The sequence below is a fragment of the Elephas maximus genome, chromosome 13 (genome assembly GCF_024166365.1).
Source record: "Elephas maximus indicus isolate mEleMax1 chromosome 13, mEleMax1 primary haplotype, whole genome shotgun sequence".
Lineage (NCBI taxonomy): Eukaryota > Metazoa > Chordata > Mammalia > Proboscidea > Elephantidae > Elephas > Elephas maximus.
This window is the reverse complement of record NC_064831.1, coordinates 96,240,589-96,256,707: the sequence shown is the minus strand read 5'-3', so window position 1 is coordinate 96,256,707 and position 16,119 is coordinate 96,240,589. Positions and strand designations below refer to the sequence as shown.

The 16,119-nt window shown below is 52.7% G+C and overlaps 1 protein-coding gene across 1 annotated transcript in view; it reads right to left on the bottom strand.

The window, feature by feature from the left end:
- Positions 1–1,739: 1,739 nt before the first annotated feature.
- Positions 1,740–16,119, bottom strand: part of KLF13 (KLF transcription factor 13) — a 49,402-nt gene continuing 35,022 nt past the window's right edge. The window contains exon 2 of the mRNA XM_049905375.1: positions 1,740–7,390. Coding sequence (XP_049761332.1) covers positions 7,101–7,390 — 290 coding nt within the window. The 3' untranslated portion in view covers positions 1,740–7,100. The remainder of the gene's footprint in view (positions 7,391–16,119) is intronic.

The window sequence follows — 16,119 nt, the reverse complement described above, 5'->3', positions numbered from 1 at the left end:
GCCTCTCAAGGCCTCTGGAGATCCTCAGTTCTAAGGGTGGGGACCATGAATGCCAGCATCACCCTCCCCCGTCCCTCTCCCCTCCAGAGTCTTCTGGGAAGGAAATCCAGCAGGAATTTATAGCCTCAGCCTCAGCAGTGACGTTATAGATGAGTGGCTGCTTTCTTCCCTGTCAGTGTTTTTCAAGCCTCTCAGCACACGCTATTTATGGACGCAGACCCACCCTGTCTTTGCTTCGACCCAGGGGAGTTCCTGAGCAATAGGAAATGGCTCTCAGAAGGCGGAACAGTGGCTGTCCTGGAAAATACTCCAAGGATGGGCTCCAAATGCCTCAGCACCAGCAAGGCTTTTGAGCTTGCCTGCACGCTTCTGTGAACGTTCATTCTGGGTCGGGGTGCGTTCACTTCACTCCCCCAATCTAGGATACAAGTACCATTTTTCAAGGAAATCTCTGAAGGAACCACTTTTGATCAACTGCAATGCTTTCATTGATTACGACAATGTTAAAAATTTCTTCCTGGGTTTTATTTATCCTACAAACCATAACCAAAAAAAAACTAATTGCCGCAGAGTTGGTCCCGACACGTAGTGATCCTATAGGAGAGAGTAGAACTAACCCATAGAGTTTCCAAGGCTGGAAATCTTCACGGAAGGACTGCCACATCTTTCTCCCAAGCACCTGGTGAGTTCGAACCACTGACCTTCTGGTTATCAGCTGAGCGTTTGAACACTGTGCCACCAGGGCTCCCTAACGCAACAGGTGATTCTAATAGAATCCTGACAAGCTGTCAAGTAGCGCAGGACCCAGGGCCCATCTCATGCCTCGCTTCCCCTGGACGAGCGCAGAGTCCTGCAGGCTAGGGCCCTCACCTACCTCCTGACCCCCTGCTGGGTAGCTGCTCCTCTGCTCCAGACACCCCTGCTCTGGAGGCTCATCCGCCGGCAGCAAGGGTCAGTGCGAGCTGAGGATCATAGGAAACTTAAGTAGACTCTGGTATCAATGGTCTCCCCCACCTCCCCAGGTACAGGGGGCCCCTAAACCCTGTCCCTGCATAGTTCCAGGGTTCCCCCCAGTCAACCATGAAGACTGCAGTGGTTGGCAACAGGGATGTTTCTGGACACTCTGGGTGAGGGGCTTGAGTTTGGCTAATGAAGCACCTGCATGATCCAACCAATTTTCAGACCCTTTGGGGCTACAGAGGCCTCGCAGCCCACAGGGGTGGGTGCGCTGGGGTTGGAACACGGGGGTGGGAGCACTGGGGTTGGAAGACGGGGGTGGGTGCGCTGGGGTTGGAACACTGGGGTGGATGCACTGGGGTTGGAAGAGAAGCCATGGCTATCACCAGGGAGAGGACAAGCAGAGGGGTTTACGGGGGATTTGGGGGCAGGTGCTGTGCCCTGCATGGAAACCTGCCATCCCACCTCCCTCCTCAGTGCTCTCCAAGATGGGCTTGTGAGGCTGGGCTTTCTGGGGGGGGATGAGTTGAGTCAGCATGCACTGAGCTGACACAGCCCAGGACAGACAAGGAAGGGGCAGGTCTGCCCGCAGAGCAGTCCAGGAAAGCGCCCACTCTGAGAGGACATCTCGGTTCACAAACATCCTTCCTAATATCAAGCCTTCACGGCCGAGTTTGCTCATTCCCCCCACCCCGCCTCACTTCTCCAAGGCATGCCCCTCAAGGAAACCAGCTCTGACAAACTAATGAATCATAAATTTTATTTCAAAATGTAAACATCACTAAACATGCATACACGTTAAAACAATAAAATTTACAATTTCGTTAAGTTTTCTTTTTGCATAGGACATCATTACAATATAGAATCTATGCCATACAAAATACATACAAAGTTTCATCCTAGCAAGCCAAGGCCAGATCCTGGGAACTGTACAACTGTAATACTTTGCTGTAGTGATCCGGAAAACATGAAATGTGGCCTTCGGATACGCGGTGTGGTGCTGGGTAAAAAAAAAAGGAAAAAAGTTCCTACAGAAAAGGAAAATGTGCTTGATGGAAATGGTCTTGGACCCTTGGATTTTGCCTTTGTATCTTGGCAAACGATTCCAGAAAAGTTCCCATCGATGGCTTTGGATGGGGGAGGGGTTGTCTGTGCAGGTTGGGGGACTGAGATCCCTCAACGCACCCACAGAGACAAGTTCCGGTCAAGGTCACGGAGGAACTTTGCAACCCCACCCCCCACAATGCATAGTTGCTCAGTAGACACCTCACAGGGGCAGTCCTGCCCTTAGGGTTCTCTGGGGTGGGGCCCAGGGAGAGCCCCTTGCTCTGACCTAGGGAATGGATGCTAGGCTTATGACATGCCAGCCCCCAGCATGGGGTCTGGGAGACGCCCCCTCCTGTCACAGGGCAGCCCGGGGAGGGACCCTCTGGAGTCCGGCTGGCTGTGCTCGGAATGGGGTTTGCTCCGTGTATCTGGTTTCCACACCAGTGTGAGCAGTGGCTGGTCCACACAGCCTCTCGGAAGAGACCCAGGGACAACAGGACCCCCCCCCCAAGCCTGAGAGAAAGCTGCTTGCACCCCATCAGGGAACGTGTGACATGCAGGGCAGGGCTGGCTGCTTCCCCATCCTGTTAATTTTTAAATAATAGTAGTAGTTTTAAAGCTCAGTGAGAAGGGGAGAGAGGGGCAGGGCCAGGGGGCCGCACTGCAAAGCCAGTCTGTCAGCGTGGTCAGCAGAAGCCAAGAGTGTGGCCACTTCTCTCCTGGACCCAAAGCCTCCACTGCCTGCCAAATTCAACCATCCAACGGAGGAGGGATGGGCTGGGCTGGTGACCAAGGGAGGCCTAAAGGATGATGCCCGGGCATTTATCAGTAGTAAGCAAGCTGTGGCATAGTGGTTAAGTGCTACGGCTTTTAAACAAAGGGTCGGCAGTTCAAATCTGCCAGGCGCTCCTTGGAAACTCTATGGGGCAGTTCTGCTCTGTCCTATAGGGTTGCTATGAGTCGGAATCGACTCGACGACACTGAGTTTTGGGTAAGCGTGTTGCGCACCCAAATTCTGTAAAAAACTTCTGGCCCTGTCCAGGTCAAGCCTTTGAAACCAGGGGCGACCCTGAACTCAAAAGTGGCCAGCCCACATCTCTGCCTCAGCGTTGGGAAGCACAAGACATGGGGTGACTCACAATGCACAACACGTCAACCCCCTCAAACCTGCTGGCACTTTGACTTTTTCTAAATCAGTGACACCTGTCAGGATTCAGAACTAGCTAGCCTCGTAAACACAGCCAAAACTCGGACAGAGAAACTGGGGGTGCTCTGCTCAGACCCTGCTTCCGTATAGGTGACCCTCTGCCCGGTGGACAGTACAGGGCCTCAGGTGAGCACCAGGCCTGTGCAATGCTCAGCACCTGCTGCTGCAAGCAAGGAGGCTGGGCTCTGTAGACAGCAGGCTGGTGGGAAAAGTCACGAACATTTCACACATGCCATGAGAAGTCACTGCCCTCTCTCTGCACATCCCAGCAGGTGAACTGGGGGCTGTTGAGGCCCACTGCCCCCTCCCCACCTGGACCTGGTCATCCTTTACCAGTCTGTGCTGGCGAGGTCTGGGCCCTAGTGCTGCTGGTGTTGCCCTTGGAAGCTGAACAAAGGAGCTGTGCACCTGCCTGCCAAGGGACACCTGCCAGAAGTGGCCTGGGATAAAGCGGGTAGGGTCCACAGTTCAGGAGGCTGACAGGCAGGAGGTGCAGAAGTGTGGGTCAGACCCCCAGGACCACAGAGCACCCAGCAGGAGAGGCCCACAGGCCCTTGTGGAAAAGGTTGTATCTGGTTTTCCTGTACGGCTATAGGATTCTGTAGGCATTTGGGGTAGCCGAAACCGTTCCCTAATATGGCTGATGCAAAGGGAGGCTCTATTGTTTGGGTCACAAGCTGAACCCTGATGACTACATCCAGGGTCACCTGTAGGCCTTTTCCGGAGGGGAACTCTCACTTTGCTCAAGCAGCCTCTGCTTGGAAAACTCAGCCCCTCGGCCTGCTAGAACTGAAGCCTGTGCCGTAGGAACGGTGAGTTTGCCCTGCTGTTCCTCCAGGTGCTGTGGTTACTCTTCCTGCTGAGACCAGCAGGCCTGGCCACAAACCTAACGTGAAAGACCCTGAAATAGGCCTGGGCTGGGAAAGACATTCTCCGGCTCAGAAGGGACTGCGAGCTCTCTCTGGAGGGCCTCCTGCAGAGGCCTGGGCAGGTGTGGCTTCCTCAGGCTCCCCCTGACACAGACCCCTGAGATGGACACATACTGGGAAATTCTCATATTTTTCCACCCTTCAAGTGGGATCAATCTCAGCTCCAGATGATTCCACAAGGTCCAGGCTGAAGCCCCAGGCCGAATGGCCCCAGGGTTCCCAGTGCCAATGCCCTCCAGGTGCCCCAAGTCTGAGGGTACTCTGCCCATCTCCGGCTCATCTCCCGGGTGAGGCCACTGCAGGGGACTGCACCCTCCATTTAATGAGAGCTACTTTGGAATGAAGACGCTCATTTGCCATAAATAGCCCACGCCTGCATTTTTCTGTTTTAAGGCAACTTTACCCTCCCATCTGTCAGACGGACAGCCCTGGGTCACTGAGAGGAGAAATTAAATTAAGTGCTCTCTTTGGAAACAGCAAACGCCCCTTTCCCTAGCCCACCCCACCCCCATGGAAAACAAACCAGCTCTTTATTTCAAGCCAACTGGGTTTCGATCCTTTTCCCTTCCTACACACGGACAGGGGTAAGGGTGAAGCCCTCACAAGGAGCCCCCGCCCTCCTGGGGAGAGGGCCTTGCGACTTCTGTGGGACACCTCCCCCTGCCTTCGGGGACCTGTGGACGGTGATCACACCAAAGGACTTTGGAATAAAATTCCTGAACCTGGAATGTGAATTCCTGAGACATGAGACGCATTCAGAGCGTGGCACTCCCCGTCTGGCAGGGAGCCAGCTTTGGGAGGGACTGCTGGGGGTCCTTCCGGAGCTCACTTTGAAGAAGCTGGGTGCGAAGATCTCGGTGCCCAAGCATCCAGCACTCTCCTCTGTTGAGGTCTTTCCAGCACATGCCACTCTCTCCCCTGGGCGTGGTGCATGCAGACCTGTCACCCCACTCTGCACTCCACCTCTCCCCCACCTACTCCCTCCCCAAGCAGCAGGAACAATGCCACCACCCAACTCAGTAACTACAGTGCTGCTCTGAGCCACCACCATGTCACAGCCAGTGCCTGCTCACACACGTGACACTCAGGGCAACCTTGCCATACACAGAGGGTGCCATCCACACTGGAGCCAGCCCGAAGCAGCCGCTGGAGGCTGCGGGTCTTGGCTGTGCTTTTGGTCTCTGGGGTCTTCTGTGATACGACTGCCCCATGCTGTGGGTGGGGTGCAGGGAAAGGACAGACACAGCCAAGGCACTCTGGGCCCAAGGGCTCTTCCTCTTCAAAATGAGTACAGGTCTCGGCAAAACATCCCGAGTTTGGCCAGCACCCACTCCCAAACACACACACACTCACACACACTGTCATTGGGGCTTGGACTTAAAGGCCCCCACTTGGGAGGGGAGGTGGGAAGGTGCCTCTGGAAAGCAGTGCTGAGAGGCCTGTGTCCGGCGTTCTGCAGATGGAGGAGCTCTGGGGAACCAATCAGGGCTTCGGTAAACTGTCCTGACCACTCTGTGCTGTCTCGTCTAGTGAGAACCTGCGAGGGGCACTCCAGTCCTAAGCCCCCACAGGCATGGCCTGGAGAAGCAGATGGGAAGGAAGGAAGGTCCAGGGGACAAGTCAGCTAAGTCTGACCTCCGGACTTGTGGCTAAGAGCACTTCCCACCACCTTCCATCTGGTATTTCCTGGAGGAGAACAAGCACTTTCTCAGACGGAGTTTTCCTGACATCGGCTTCACCACTCCAGAAAGGCTCCAGGTCACAAGGTTCCCGTCTCTGGCCACAGACGGTATCCGCAGAATACCAAGCACGTGCGTGTGCTGTCCACACACAGCCCTGTGATGACGTGGCTGACAACCTCAGCCTTGGCTGCAGACAGGGGCCACCACAGCAGAGCCTGCCCAGGGCACCAGAACCAGGAGAGGTGACAACACATCTTTTTAGAAGACCTGAATTCCCAGGCTGTGTTTTTCAGTCACAGAGCATCATAGGAGAGGGAAAGCCCCTTACCTTCTGTGGGGACCACACTCCTGTGCCCTGCGAGTCCTTGACGTCGTGGGGCAGGCACAGCCTGGGCTGCGTCACCTCAGTAGCGGCTGGTGCCCTACAGGACTTGAGTCTCTGCGTCTAGTTCTCCGTGAGGCCGCAGAGAGGGCTCCGAGGAGCGGGGGTCCTGGAGGCAGGAGGGACAGACTCCACAGAGGGTGATGCCGCTGCAGCTCCCCAGGTGAATGTTCCTTTTGCCTGTCATGGTTTAAGGCATCCCTCTGAGGTGTCCTTCCTCAGAAATGGCTGCGTCCTGAGCCCAACTGGGCCTCCAGGGCAGGGTTTGGAGGCTGGGCGAGAAGAGGGGGCGCAGGCTGCCACGCAGAAATCGGCCATGGAAGCACAGACTCTCTGGGATGACTGGGCAGCTGACCTGCAGGTCAGACCCCCAACTCCAGCTGGCACTGGTCTATCTGCTGTCCCCACTGTGTTCCTGAACCCAAGAGAAACCTCCAGAGTGCAAATCTATGTACAGAGTAAGGCGGCAGGAAGGGCGTCGTCACTGACCTACGAAACATGTCCATCCCTGAGAAAGGGGGTCAACACCGCTGAATTTCAACCTCGCGGGTAGTCCATTGTGCAATCTGTGTGTGGTGTTTTTTTTTAATTTTTTGTTGTTTTTCTACAAATTTGACACCTGAGGTGAAGAAAAATTTTTTGTTGTTGTTGACTTTTTGTAAAGTTCTCTTTTATTACAAAAGAAAAAGATAAGGACTCACAAAACGAAGTACGAGCATCTGCTCATGGCTGTAACAGGAGGAAGGTCACTCAGACCTGGGGGGGGCCAAGAGCTCTGGTGGCTTCAAAGTGGGAAGCCCAGCAGGCAGGGCTGTGCTACTCCAGGATCTGAACTTGGAGCCAGGCGACGGGCTCTGCCGAGTGGTGCCACCGGCCAGCCGCCCAGCTGCAGGCGCTCAGGGCGAGCTGGCTGGGCTGATAGTGGGGCTGCTGGCATCTGAGCGGCTGTAGTCGCTGATGGAGCCGGTCCGCGAGCCGCCGCCACGCCTCTGCAGCATGCCTGGGTGGAAGTTGGCGTGGCGCCGCGCGTGCTTTGTCAGGTGGTCACTACGCATGAAGCGCTTCTCGCAGATGGGGCAGCTGAACTTCTTCTCACCCGTGTGCGTGCGGAAGTGCCGGGCCAGCTCGTCTGAGCGCGCAAACTTCTTGTTGCAGTCTTGCCAGCTGCAGGCGAAGGGCCTCTCACCTGTGGGCAGGACAGGAGGGAAGCACTGTCAGTCTTGTGTACTGGACCGGCCCTCTCCCCCTGGGTACCCATCCCCAGGGAAGGCCCCAAGATCCAAAGCCCTCCCCTCAACCTGGCCACCCCGGACCCCAGTGGCACACCTCCCCTCTGTGCCCACCCACCCTCGCCCCAGGGAACTGGCATCTGACACACAAAGGTAAGCAAACCACATCCCAGAGTGTGAAAGGCAGATTTCAGGACACGTCAGAGCCCAAGGCCCCTCGCAGCAGGGCCCCCAAGTCCACCGCAAAGCATGCTACCCGACGCGCCTGTGTAGGGCCAGGCTGATTTGCCACGGGGGTGGGGGGTGGGGGGTGGGGTGCAGGCTGTGCTGGGCTCTAAGACTGAGAATCTGCGGAGTCCAGCTGCCCCACGCCGGCCCTGCAGTACCCATGCTCTAGGGCCCATCACCCCTGCAGGGCCAGGCACCAGGGCCAAGAGACCACACTGCCCGCAGAGCGTCCTGCAGGGAGCCCCATGCAGAATTCCCAAACCCCTCCTGCTTGTCCAGTCTCCCCCTCACTGGGAGCCTTTTCTGACCCTTTCCTCAGTCTCTTCATCTGTAAAATGAGGGGTCAGACTGGGTGATTTCCAGGGCCTGAGATTCTATGACCAACACCTCCTGTTAGCCAAGGCTCCTTCTCTTACAGAACTGCCAGCATGGCAAACCCGCAACAGCCAACAAAGCAGGAGGGGTCACCAGGAAAGCAGAGATTGCAACAGGCTGCTGGACACCAGAGCTTGGTGAAAAAGGTGGCTGCTGAGAACACCCCCACGAGGGGCCTGCGCAGGGCATAAGAGGAAGCGGGTCACGACAGGGGTGGGAGGTGAGCGAAGGAAGGTCCGCCACCAGCGGGACCCTACCCCTCCACCCATCCCGTTGCTCAGAGTGACAGGACAGCGTTAACCAACCTAGGTACTCTGAACCACAAAAATGACACCGATCACTTGGTGATCACTCAAGGGGAATAAGTGGGGGTTATTCCCCTCAGAACACAGCCCTCTTGGCGTTGCGGGACACCTAGCCTCACATCCACCTTTCTATCTGATCCTCTCCCTCCCTCCACACGGGCCCTCAAGCTGACTACAGTCTTGGGGACTGGCCCACTTATCCCCAGCAGAAGACACTCAGACCAACCCCCCAAAAGAGGCCCATCAACCTCAAATATGTAAACAGACATCCAAGGAAGACCAGCAGCATGAAAGGGGAAGGTCGAGATCAGTCAAATAACTGACCCCAGAGGAAAAAGAGGCATGCCAGGAAACAGAAGACAACGTTAACAAAAAATTTCTGGTTAGTATTCTCAGAGGAATGTGAGACAAAATTTTATGCATAAAGCAAACAGGAGACCATAGAAAGTAAGTGTAGAGAATAAAGAATACTGAAATTGAAAATACAGTTACCCAAACAAAAATTCCATAGAAATGCTGGAAATATACTCAAGGAAATATCCCAGAAAAGTAGAACGAAAAGCAGTTTTAGGAAATATGTGAATGTCACAGTGTTCCGTGTCTCCTAGTAATGCTGAAGCTATGGGTCGTATGTGGTTGTATTTGCTTTTTATCACTTTGATGTTTTTGGGGGAAGCTTGTAGGGGAGACTCAAAATTAGGTAGGCCCCATTGTTTCCTAGGCCTAGTTGACCGTTACAGACAGTAGAAGCTAAAATATAAGAGCCACAGGGACTTACTACAGGAGGGTCAACATCTTAACAGAAAAACGGGAGACAGGAAACTATCAAAGAAGAGAACATTATCTGTCAGAGTGAAAAAAATGAAGGAAGGAAGGAAGAAAAAGACAGGAGAATTACATAGAAAATGTTGGCAGTGTTGAGTGAGTAAAGATCCATGTATGATAATTTCTACAATGTCAGAACACTACATAAAAAAGAGAAGGTCCCAAAAATTAATAGAATGGGAAAAACAAATCACAGGCCATCCATACAGAAAAAAGGCTAGGACAGACACCAGGCTTCTCGTAAGTAATCCTGGATACCAGAAGACATCGAAGTTCACCTCTTACATAGCTCAGTCAAAATGACAGAAAACCAAGAAGCCATGGGAGTCAGTAAACAGTGAAGCGAAGTCTCAGGACAACAGCTGGGCAACAAGCCTGGGGGTAACAAGAGCAAACCAGGGCTCAAAGAGGGATAGCTCCAGAAAAAAAGTGAATTCCATGCACCAGAGAATATAATCAGGAGGTTGGTTACACTTCAGGACACAGTGCAGGCACACAATTATTCTTTGGTTAGCAAGGGGGAAAAAAAGGCAATTAGAAACTCCAGGAAAATTATAAGGCATAGAAAAAAATCGTGGTCCAAACTGGAAGCAAACTAAAGTGCCCCATGATTATGAGAGTTCTGAGCCAAGTACCATTTTAGGGGCTTTATACATATTATTTAGCCTTCCAACAACCCCACAAAGCAGCAGATGGAGAATGTCCCCAGGCCTTGCTGGTTGGTGCCAGGAGTGAGCCCACCTTGCATTCTAAAGCAACAGGAAGTCACTGGACTAAACACACCTGCAGTTTCCTTTTGGCAGGTATGCGCCATGGAGACAGTAATAGTATGTCAGGACTGCACAGAGAGTGCTCAGTCTAGCTCAAAGATGGTAATAGATCCCAGGAGGAGCTCAGCAGTCCCTAAGCCAGGGACAGGCCTGCTACAGGTCCTAGATAACACCATCCCCCCATTAAAAAAAAAAAATTGTTGCTGTGGAATTGATTCCAACTCATAGAAACCCTATGGGACAGAGGAGAACTGCCCCACAGGGTTTCCACAGAGCACCTGGTGGTTTCCAACATGCTGACCCTTTTGGTTACCAGCCATAGCTCTTAACCTCTGTGCCCCCAGGGCTAACCCTAGCCGCCCCCATACACATGTCCTTTCCTAAGTCGGGAGGTCAAGTGTGTCTGTGGTGGGAGGTAGGGCAGGGGTCACAGGAAGAGGGTCTTGTGAGGTAAGAGGCTGGGGCCAGGCTTTGTGGGGTGCTGGGTGTCCAGGAGGGACTTATTGGGGGAAAGATGAGAAGGGAGGGAAGCCAGAGGGGACAGGAAGTCAGGGCTGTGGGAGGGCCCCAGTTACTGTGGGGGGCTGGGAGGGCCTATGGGCTGGGCTACAGGCAGGAGGAAGTAGGGGTGCCAGGCCATGGGGGTGAGCCAGGGGAGTGCTGGGGGGGGGCCCCTAGCCATTGGGTAAGGGCGCCATGCATGGGACAGGGAGGTGGAGTACCAGGCATGTGAGGCAGGTGGCAGGATCCTGGGCCATGGGGGTGGTCTGGGGCAGTGGGGCAGGCGCAGTGGGGGGTGGGTTACGTAAATATTTCCTAGTGCTGCTGCAAGCCAAGCCAGCAGCATGCCAGCAGCATTGCCTTATCAGGGAACACAGTGTCCCACATGCTGGTGCTCAGGTTGCAAGCCCCGTAGGGATGGTGCCTTCCCTCAAGAGGCTGGGAACCTACCTGCTGGGAGGGGCAGGGGCTCTTCTTCCTGCCAATCCCCCAACCTGACCCACCTGGCCCTGGGCTCCCTCCTGGCAACAGCACCTGCAAGTGGGCGGGGCTCACAGCTGGCTCAGGCCAGCTCAAACCCTGGGCCGGCAGCTGTGGCCTCTGATCAAAGGGCACACTCCTCATCTCCCACTACCCAGCCTTGGCCAGAACTGCTGGCCCCACGAGGTGAATGGGCCCCTCTTGGCTCTAACAGTACCTCCGCACACCACAATTGGGGTGCCTTTTGCCCACCACCCCAGGTCTGCCTGCTTGGGCTCCTCAGCTGGGGCAGCAGGCCCACAGACTCTGGGGAAGCCTAGCTGTGCTTCCTTTATGGAGAGGAGAAGGGGGCAGCGCTGGAGGGAGCTGGTGGGGAGAGGGAAGACGTCTCTGACACCAGGGAGGGAGCCCCTGGAGAGGAAGGTCAGTGGATCCACCAGCGAGCAGAGCTGACCGGGATCCTGAAAGCTCAATGCTGTGCACACAAGGAGTCGATGTGGGGTTGATGGGAGGGCAGGGCTGGTCAGAGGGGGGCACAGCCAAAGGCCGCCCAAGAGAAAACAGTTCCCCTGCCCCCCGGAGATCAGGCTGCCATTCATCAACACACAGCTTTGATCTATGGCCACTGGTTTGGGGTGACTTCCAGCTCCCAACCTCAAAGCTACAGGGAGCCTGCTAGCCCTCCTTCCATACGACAGCTCGGTGGAGGGCCCACCACGTGGCCGAGCCCTGCCGTCTCCAAGGGCACCGAGGCAGATGGCTGGGGCAGCAGGAAGACCTGTGCTCTGTGGAGGACTGAACTTTCCTAAATCCTTAGGGTGCCATTCGGCTGGTCTTCTCTTCACTAAACATGCCCATGGTTCAGAAACCCACAAGGAGCGGACACAAAGATGAACCATCTCCCAGAAAGGCTAGGCTAGGCGATCTTACCTACCCACTGCACAGATGAGCAGAGCCAGGGCCCTGGCCCCTGGGAAGCGCTCTCATCCTAGGAACTAATCCTGCAAGAAGTGACCACGATTTCTGCCAAAAGATCACCCCCCACCCCATACACTCCTGCTCCACTCATTTGTTGATGACGTTAGCAGGTTACCACACTCACTGACCTCAGGGGTCTGGTTTTACCTGTTGTCACGGTTACCTACAGAGAGGATTAAACTGAAGAAAGTATACTGTTCACAGGAGATCCCATGGGCTGCAGGGAACCACAAGGCTACGTGTTTAAACCCAGTACCTGGCGCCTGCACCCCGAGACTAGCCGCTGCCCAGCCCTGCCCTGCCCGGCTCTGTCCCCGGGAGTCTGGTCGAATGCTGCTCCTTTGGGCACAGGACTGCTGCTATTATCTATCACACATTCCTACCCACGCAGGCACATGCCGCAGCTAGTCTGTGGATCAGAACAGTGGAGCCTGGCCGAGGGTGCAGTTGAGCGTATGAGTCTTCTGCCTGCAAATGTGTGTATGTTTCTCCACATTTCTACAGTGAAATCCCAAATGTATTTTTCTAAACCATTTCTGTTGTTATTTTGCTTTGTTTTGTAACAAGACAACTTGATGCCTGGCTACCATTACTTAACACTCTGATCAGAGAGATTCCATACATGAATCCTGATCAAAAGGGGGAAAATGCAGAACAGAATTTCAAGTTCTCATGGACTCCAGATCTCCCAGAGCCAAGGAGGGTGGATGAACCCCTGAAATTACTGCCCTGAGATAATCTTTAAACCTTAAACCAAAAACAACCCCTGAAGTCATCTTAAAAACCAAACAGTAGTTTAGCTTAACTAGTAAAAAAGTTCGGCCTTGAGCATTATGGTCTTTTAGGAACTATCTATACAGGCTCAAACTGACAAGAGCAACTCAAAACATCAGACAGAAACCTTAGCGGGCAGTGGAATTATGTTAATAGGAGAGGAACAACTCAAAAAAGGAGGGTAAGAATGGTTACCCAATTGGAAGAATGTGATCAGTGTCACTGAAATGTCCATGTAAACACTGTTTAATTGGTGTATGCTTTGCTGTGTATATTCTCAACAACAACAAAATAAAATTTAGAAAAAGAAAAAAAAAAGGTAACTTGATCCTAAAGTTCAGGTGGAAAAACACCCAGAAAACTGAAAAACAATGATGTAGGCGATTAGTAAACGCACTGTTACGTGAACAGATACCTGGCCAATGAAACAAAACAATGTCCAGAACTAGACTTGCAGACAATGGGACTTTGTAGAGTGTAAAGGGAGCATCGTACCCCGATGGTGGTGGTTTTCAGTAGGTGTGTTAGGATAACTAGGTGGCACCTGTGAAGAAGGTATGCAGACTCAAACCTCATATCAGGACACGTTCTAAACGTGTTTCTACATGTGGAAAACGGAACCACAGATGTTCTACGAGAAAGCACGAGAAAATCCCTTTATAATCCTAGGCTAGAGGTCCTTTCTGTGAATCACAGACCAGAAGCCTCTCTTAAGGGGTATGATCGCGCAGCATGATTAATGTATTAATGCCCATGAATCATACCCGTAAGAACTGCTAAAATGGCAGATGTTTTGTTATGTACATATTTACCACACATACAAAAAGTCCAAGAGCCATGAAAGAAAAGATTGATACATGTGAGTACAGAAAAATAAAATGTTTCTGCACGGTCTCAGTCACTACAAACAAAGGCATATGGCCAAATGAGGGAGAGTATTCACAGCTCACATCACCAAGGGCGAAACTCCAACACAGAAAGCGCTCACAGGAAGTAAAAGGAAAAAAGCCGACACCCAACAGAAAAATGGGCCAAGGCTGTAACAGGCAGCTCCTAAGAAAGGAAATACAAATGGCTCCAAACACCTGAAAAGATACCCACCCTCACCCATCAGAAGATGAGTGCAAATCAAACCCCACGGAGATGCTGCCTTCAGCCTGTCAGGCTACTGAGGTGGAGGGGAACCGGCCCTCCCACACTTTGCAGGGTACGAATCGCTACAGCCTCTGTGGAGGGTAATCGGACAATACCTAGCCAAATCACAAGTGTGCATACGCTTTGACCCCACAACTGAACCTTTGACCCTGCAACTGAACTTCTGGGAATCTATCCTACCAACACACCCGCACACCTACAAAAATAACATCTATGTACCTGGTTACTCAATCTATCAGAAGCCTGAAAACAGCTCAGATGTCCTTCCACCAGGACCCGCTAAGTGATCACAGAACACTTATATAATGGACTACTATGAAACAGAACCAGAATCAGGTCTTTATGAACTGATATGGGAAGATGTCCAAGCTATACTGTTGAGTGAGGAGAGGAGAGCAAGGTTCAGAACAGGAGGAACAAAACAGGAAAACAGTGTACACACACACACACACACACACACACACACACACATATATGTATATATACACACACACACATATGTACTTGTATTTGTTTGCATATGGAGAAAGGAAGTCTGAGAGGATACCTGAGAAACCAAGAACAGGGATTACCTGGGGAGGTGGGAACTGAGCAAAGAAGGCTGGGGGATTTTTTACCTGGAAAGTTACTTACATCTTTTGGATTATGAAACACACGAATGTATTACTGATTCAAAAAAATTTTAGTATGGCCCTTCTATGGTCTTTGTGACTCCCACAAAATGATTGGGTGGGATTATGCAAATTAGGTGCACAGAACCCTTGGGGAGGTGGGATCACAAAAATAAAGTATATGGAACCCTAATGAGGGGTTTGGTCAGTTCTGCCACTCCTCTAGGCTTCAAGGGAGCCAATCCCAGAAGTGGGGATGGGAGCTCACTATCATCTAGAAAAAAAACCCAGGAAAGGAGAGTGTTTTTGGACTGAGGGTCCCTGCGCTGAGACCTCCTAGACCCAGGAGACAGAGAGCTCTAACACTGGGCCAGCGAGAAGCAGCAGCAGAGAAACAGTGGTAGCAGAAGCAGGAGATGGGCGCAAAATGGCACTGTGGGCTTCTTGGCCCATGCAGCGAGGTGGCTATAGTGGGTGTGCCAACCCACGGAGCGAGAATGCTGACAGCCTTAGGGTAGGAGGCTTCCTTGCAGAGTGGGGTGCCTTCTGGCACTTACTGGCAGAGCTAAAGAGCTTCGTAACACTTGCCCAAGTGGGGCAGAGGCCTGGCTGAGGGGCCCAGGGGCTGAGAGAGAGGCCTGCCTGGAAGCACCGCCAAGAAGCTGTCCTGATCAAGGAACTGTATCCTGAGTCGTTCCTGATCCTGAATTGTAACCTGTTACTTCCCTAATACACCCCACAACTGAGTATGGACTGTGAGCTCTGTGTGGCCACTCAACGAATTATCAAATCCAGGAGAGAAGCAGAGTGTGCAGGGAGGGGCGACTGGTATCAGAATTGGTAAAGTGTCTGACCTCTACCTCACAGGAATCAGCCTTGGGCTGATCTTGATTCTCTCTCCTCCCCCTGAAGTTAGATGAGGGCTAACATCATGCCATTTTTACAAAAACAAAAATCCACAGCAAATTAGAAAATGCCAGCTGTAAATAATGCAAATTTAAAACATACTCTCTGCCCATTCCCCAGAGGCCAGGCCCCCATTCGGATTCACTTGCCACTTGCCGCCTTGCCTTGTATTTCTCAGCAGATTTCAGAAAACCACCTCAAGTGCTCCCCTTCAAGTAAGAAGCAAAGGCCACCCAGGCAGTTCTCCTCGGAAAGCCGCAGGGGTGGGGGAGATTGAGAAACTTACAAATAGCAGTAAAGTCAACTGCTCTTTTCTAGTAGCTGTTCCCAGGGCAGGACACCGGGGCTGGAGCCTCTGGGTCAATCTTCAAAATGCTTCCCGGGAGGTGCACCCTGATAAGTGGTTTGATAGACCAGGCCATTTGGAACAGGTCAGATGTAAAGGGCCACAGATGACAAATATTCAGTACAGAATTTAAATGGCAACAAGTCCAGGGTTGTAATCTTGTCTTAGAGGTCCCCTCTAGGCTCCTCAATACCATATTCTTGTCATAAAAATCAGATTTGTTCATCCTAAAATGATTTTCTATTCAACACAGACCTGGGTGGATGGGCCCCTCACCCTGCTCCCTTCCTGCCTTGTAACAAGGGCTGGCTGAGTTTATCCAGACTCCAGGACACAGTAAGTTCAGGGAAGGTCAGTCCCATCCCTCTGCCAGGGACTGGTGAAGACAGAGGGTCTGTGGAGGCTTCTGGAAAGATCTATCTCTTGGATGGA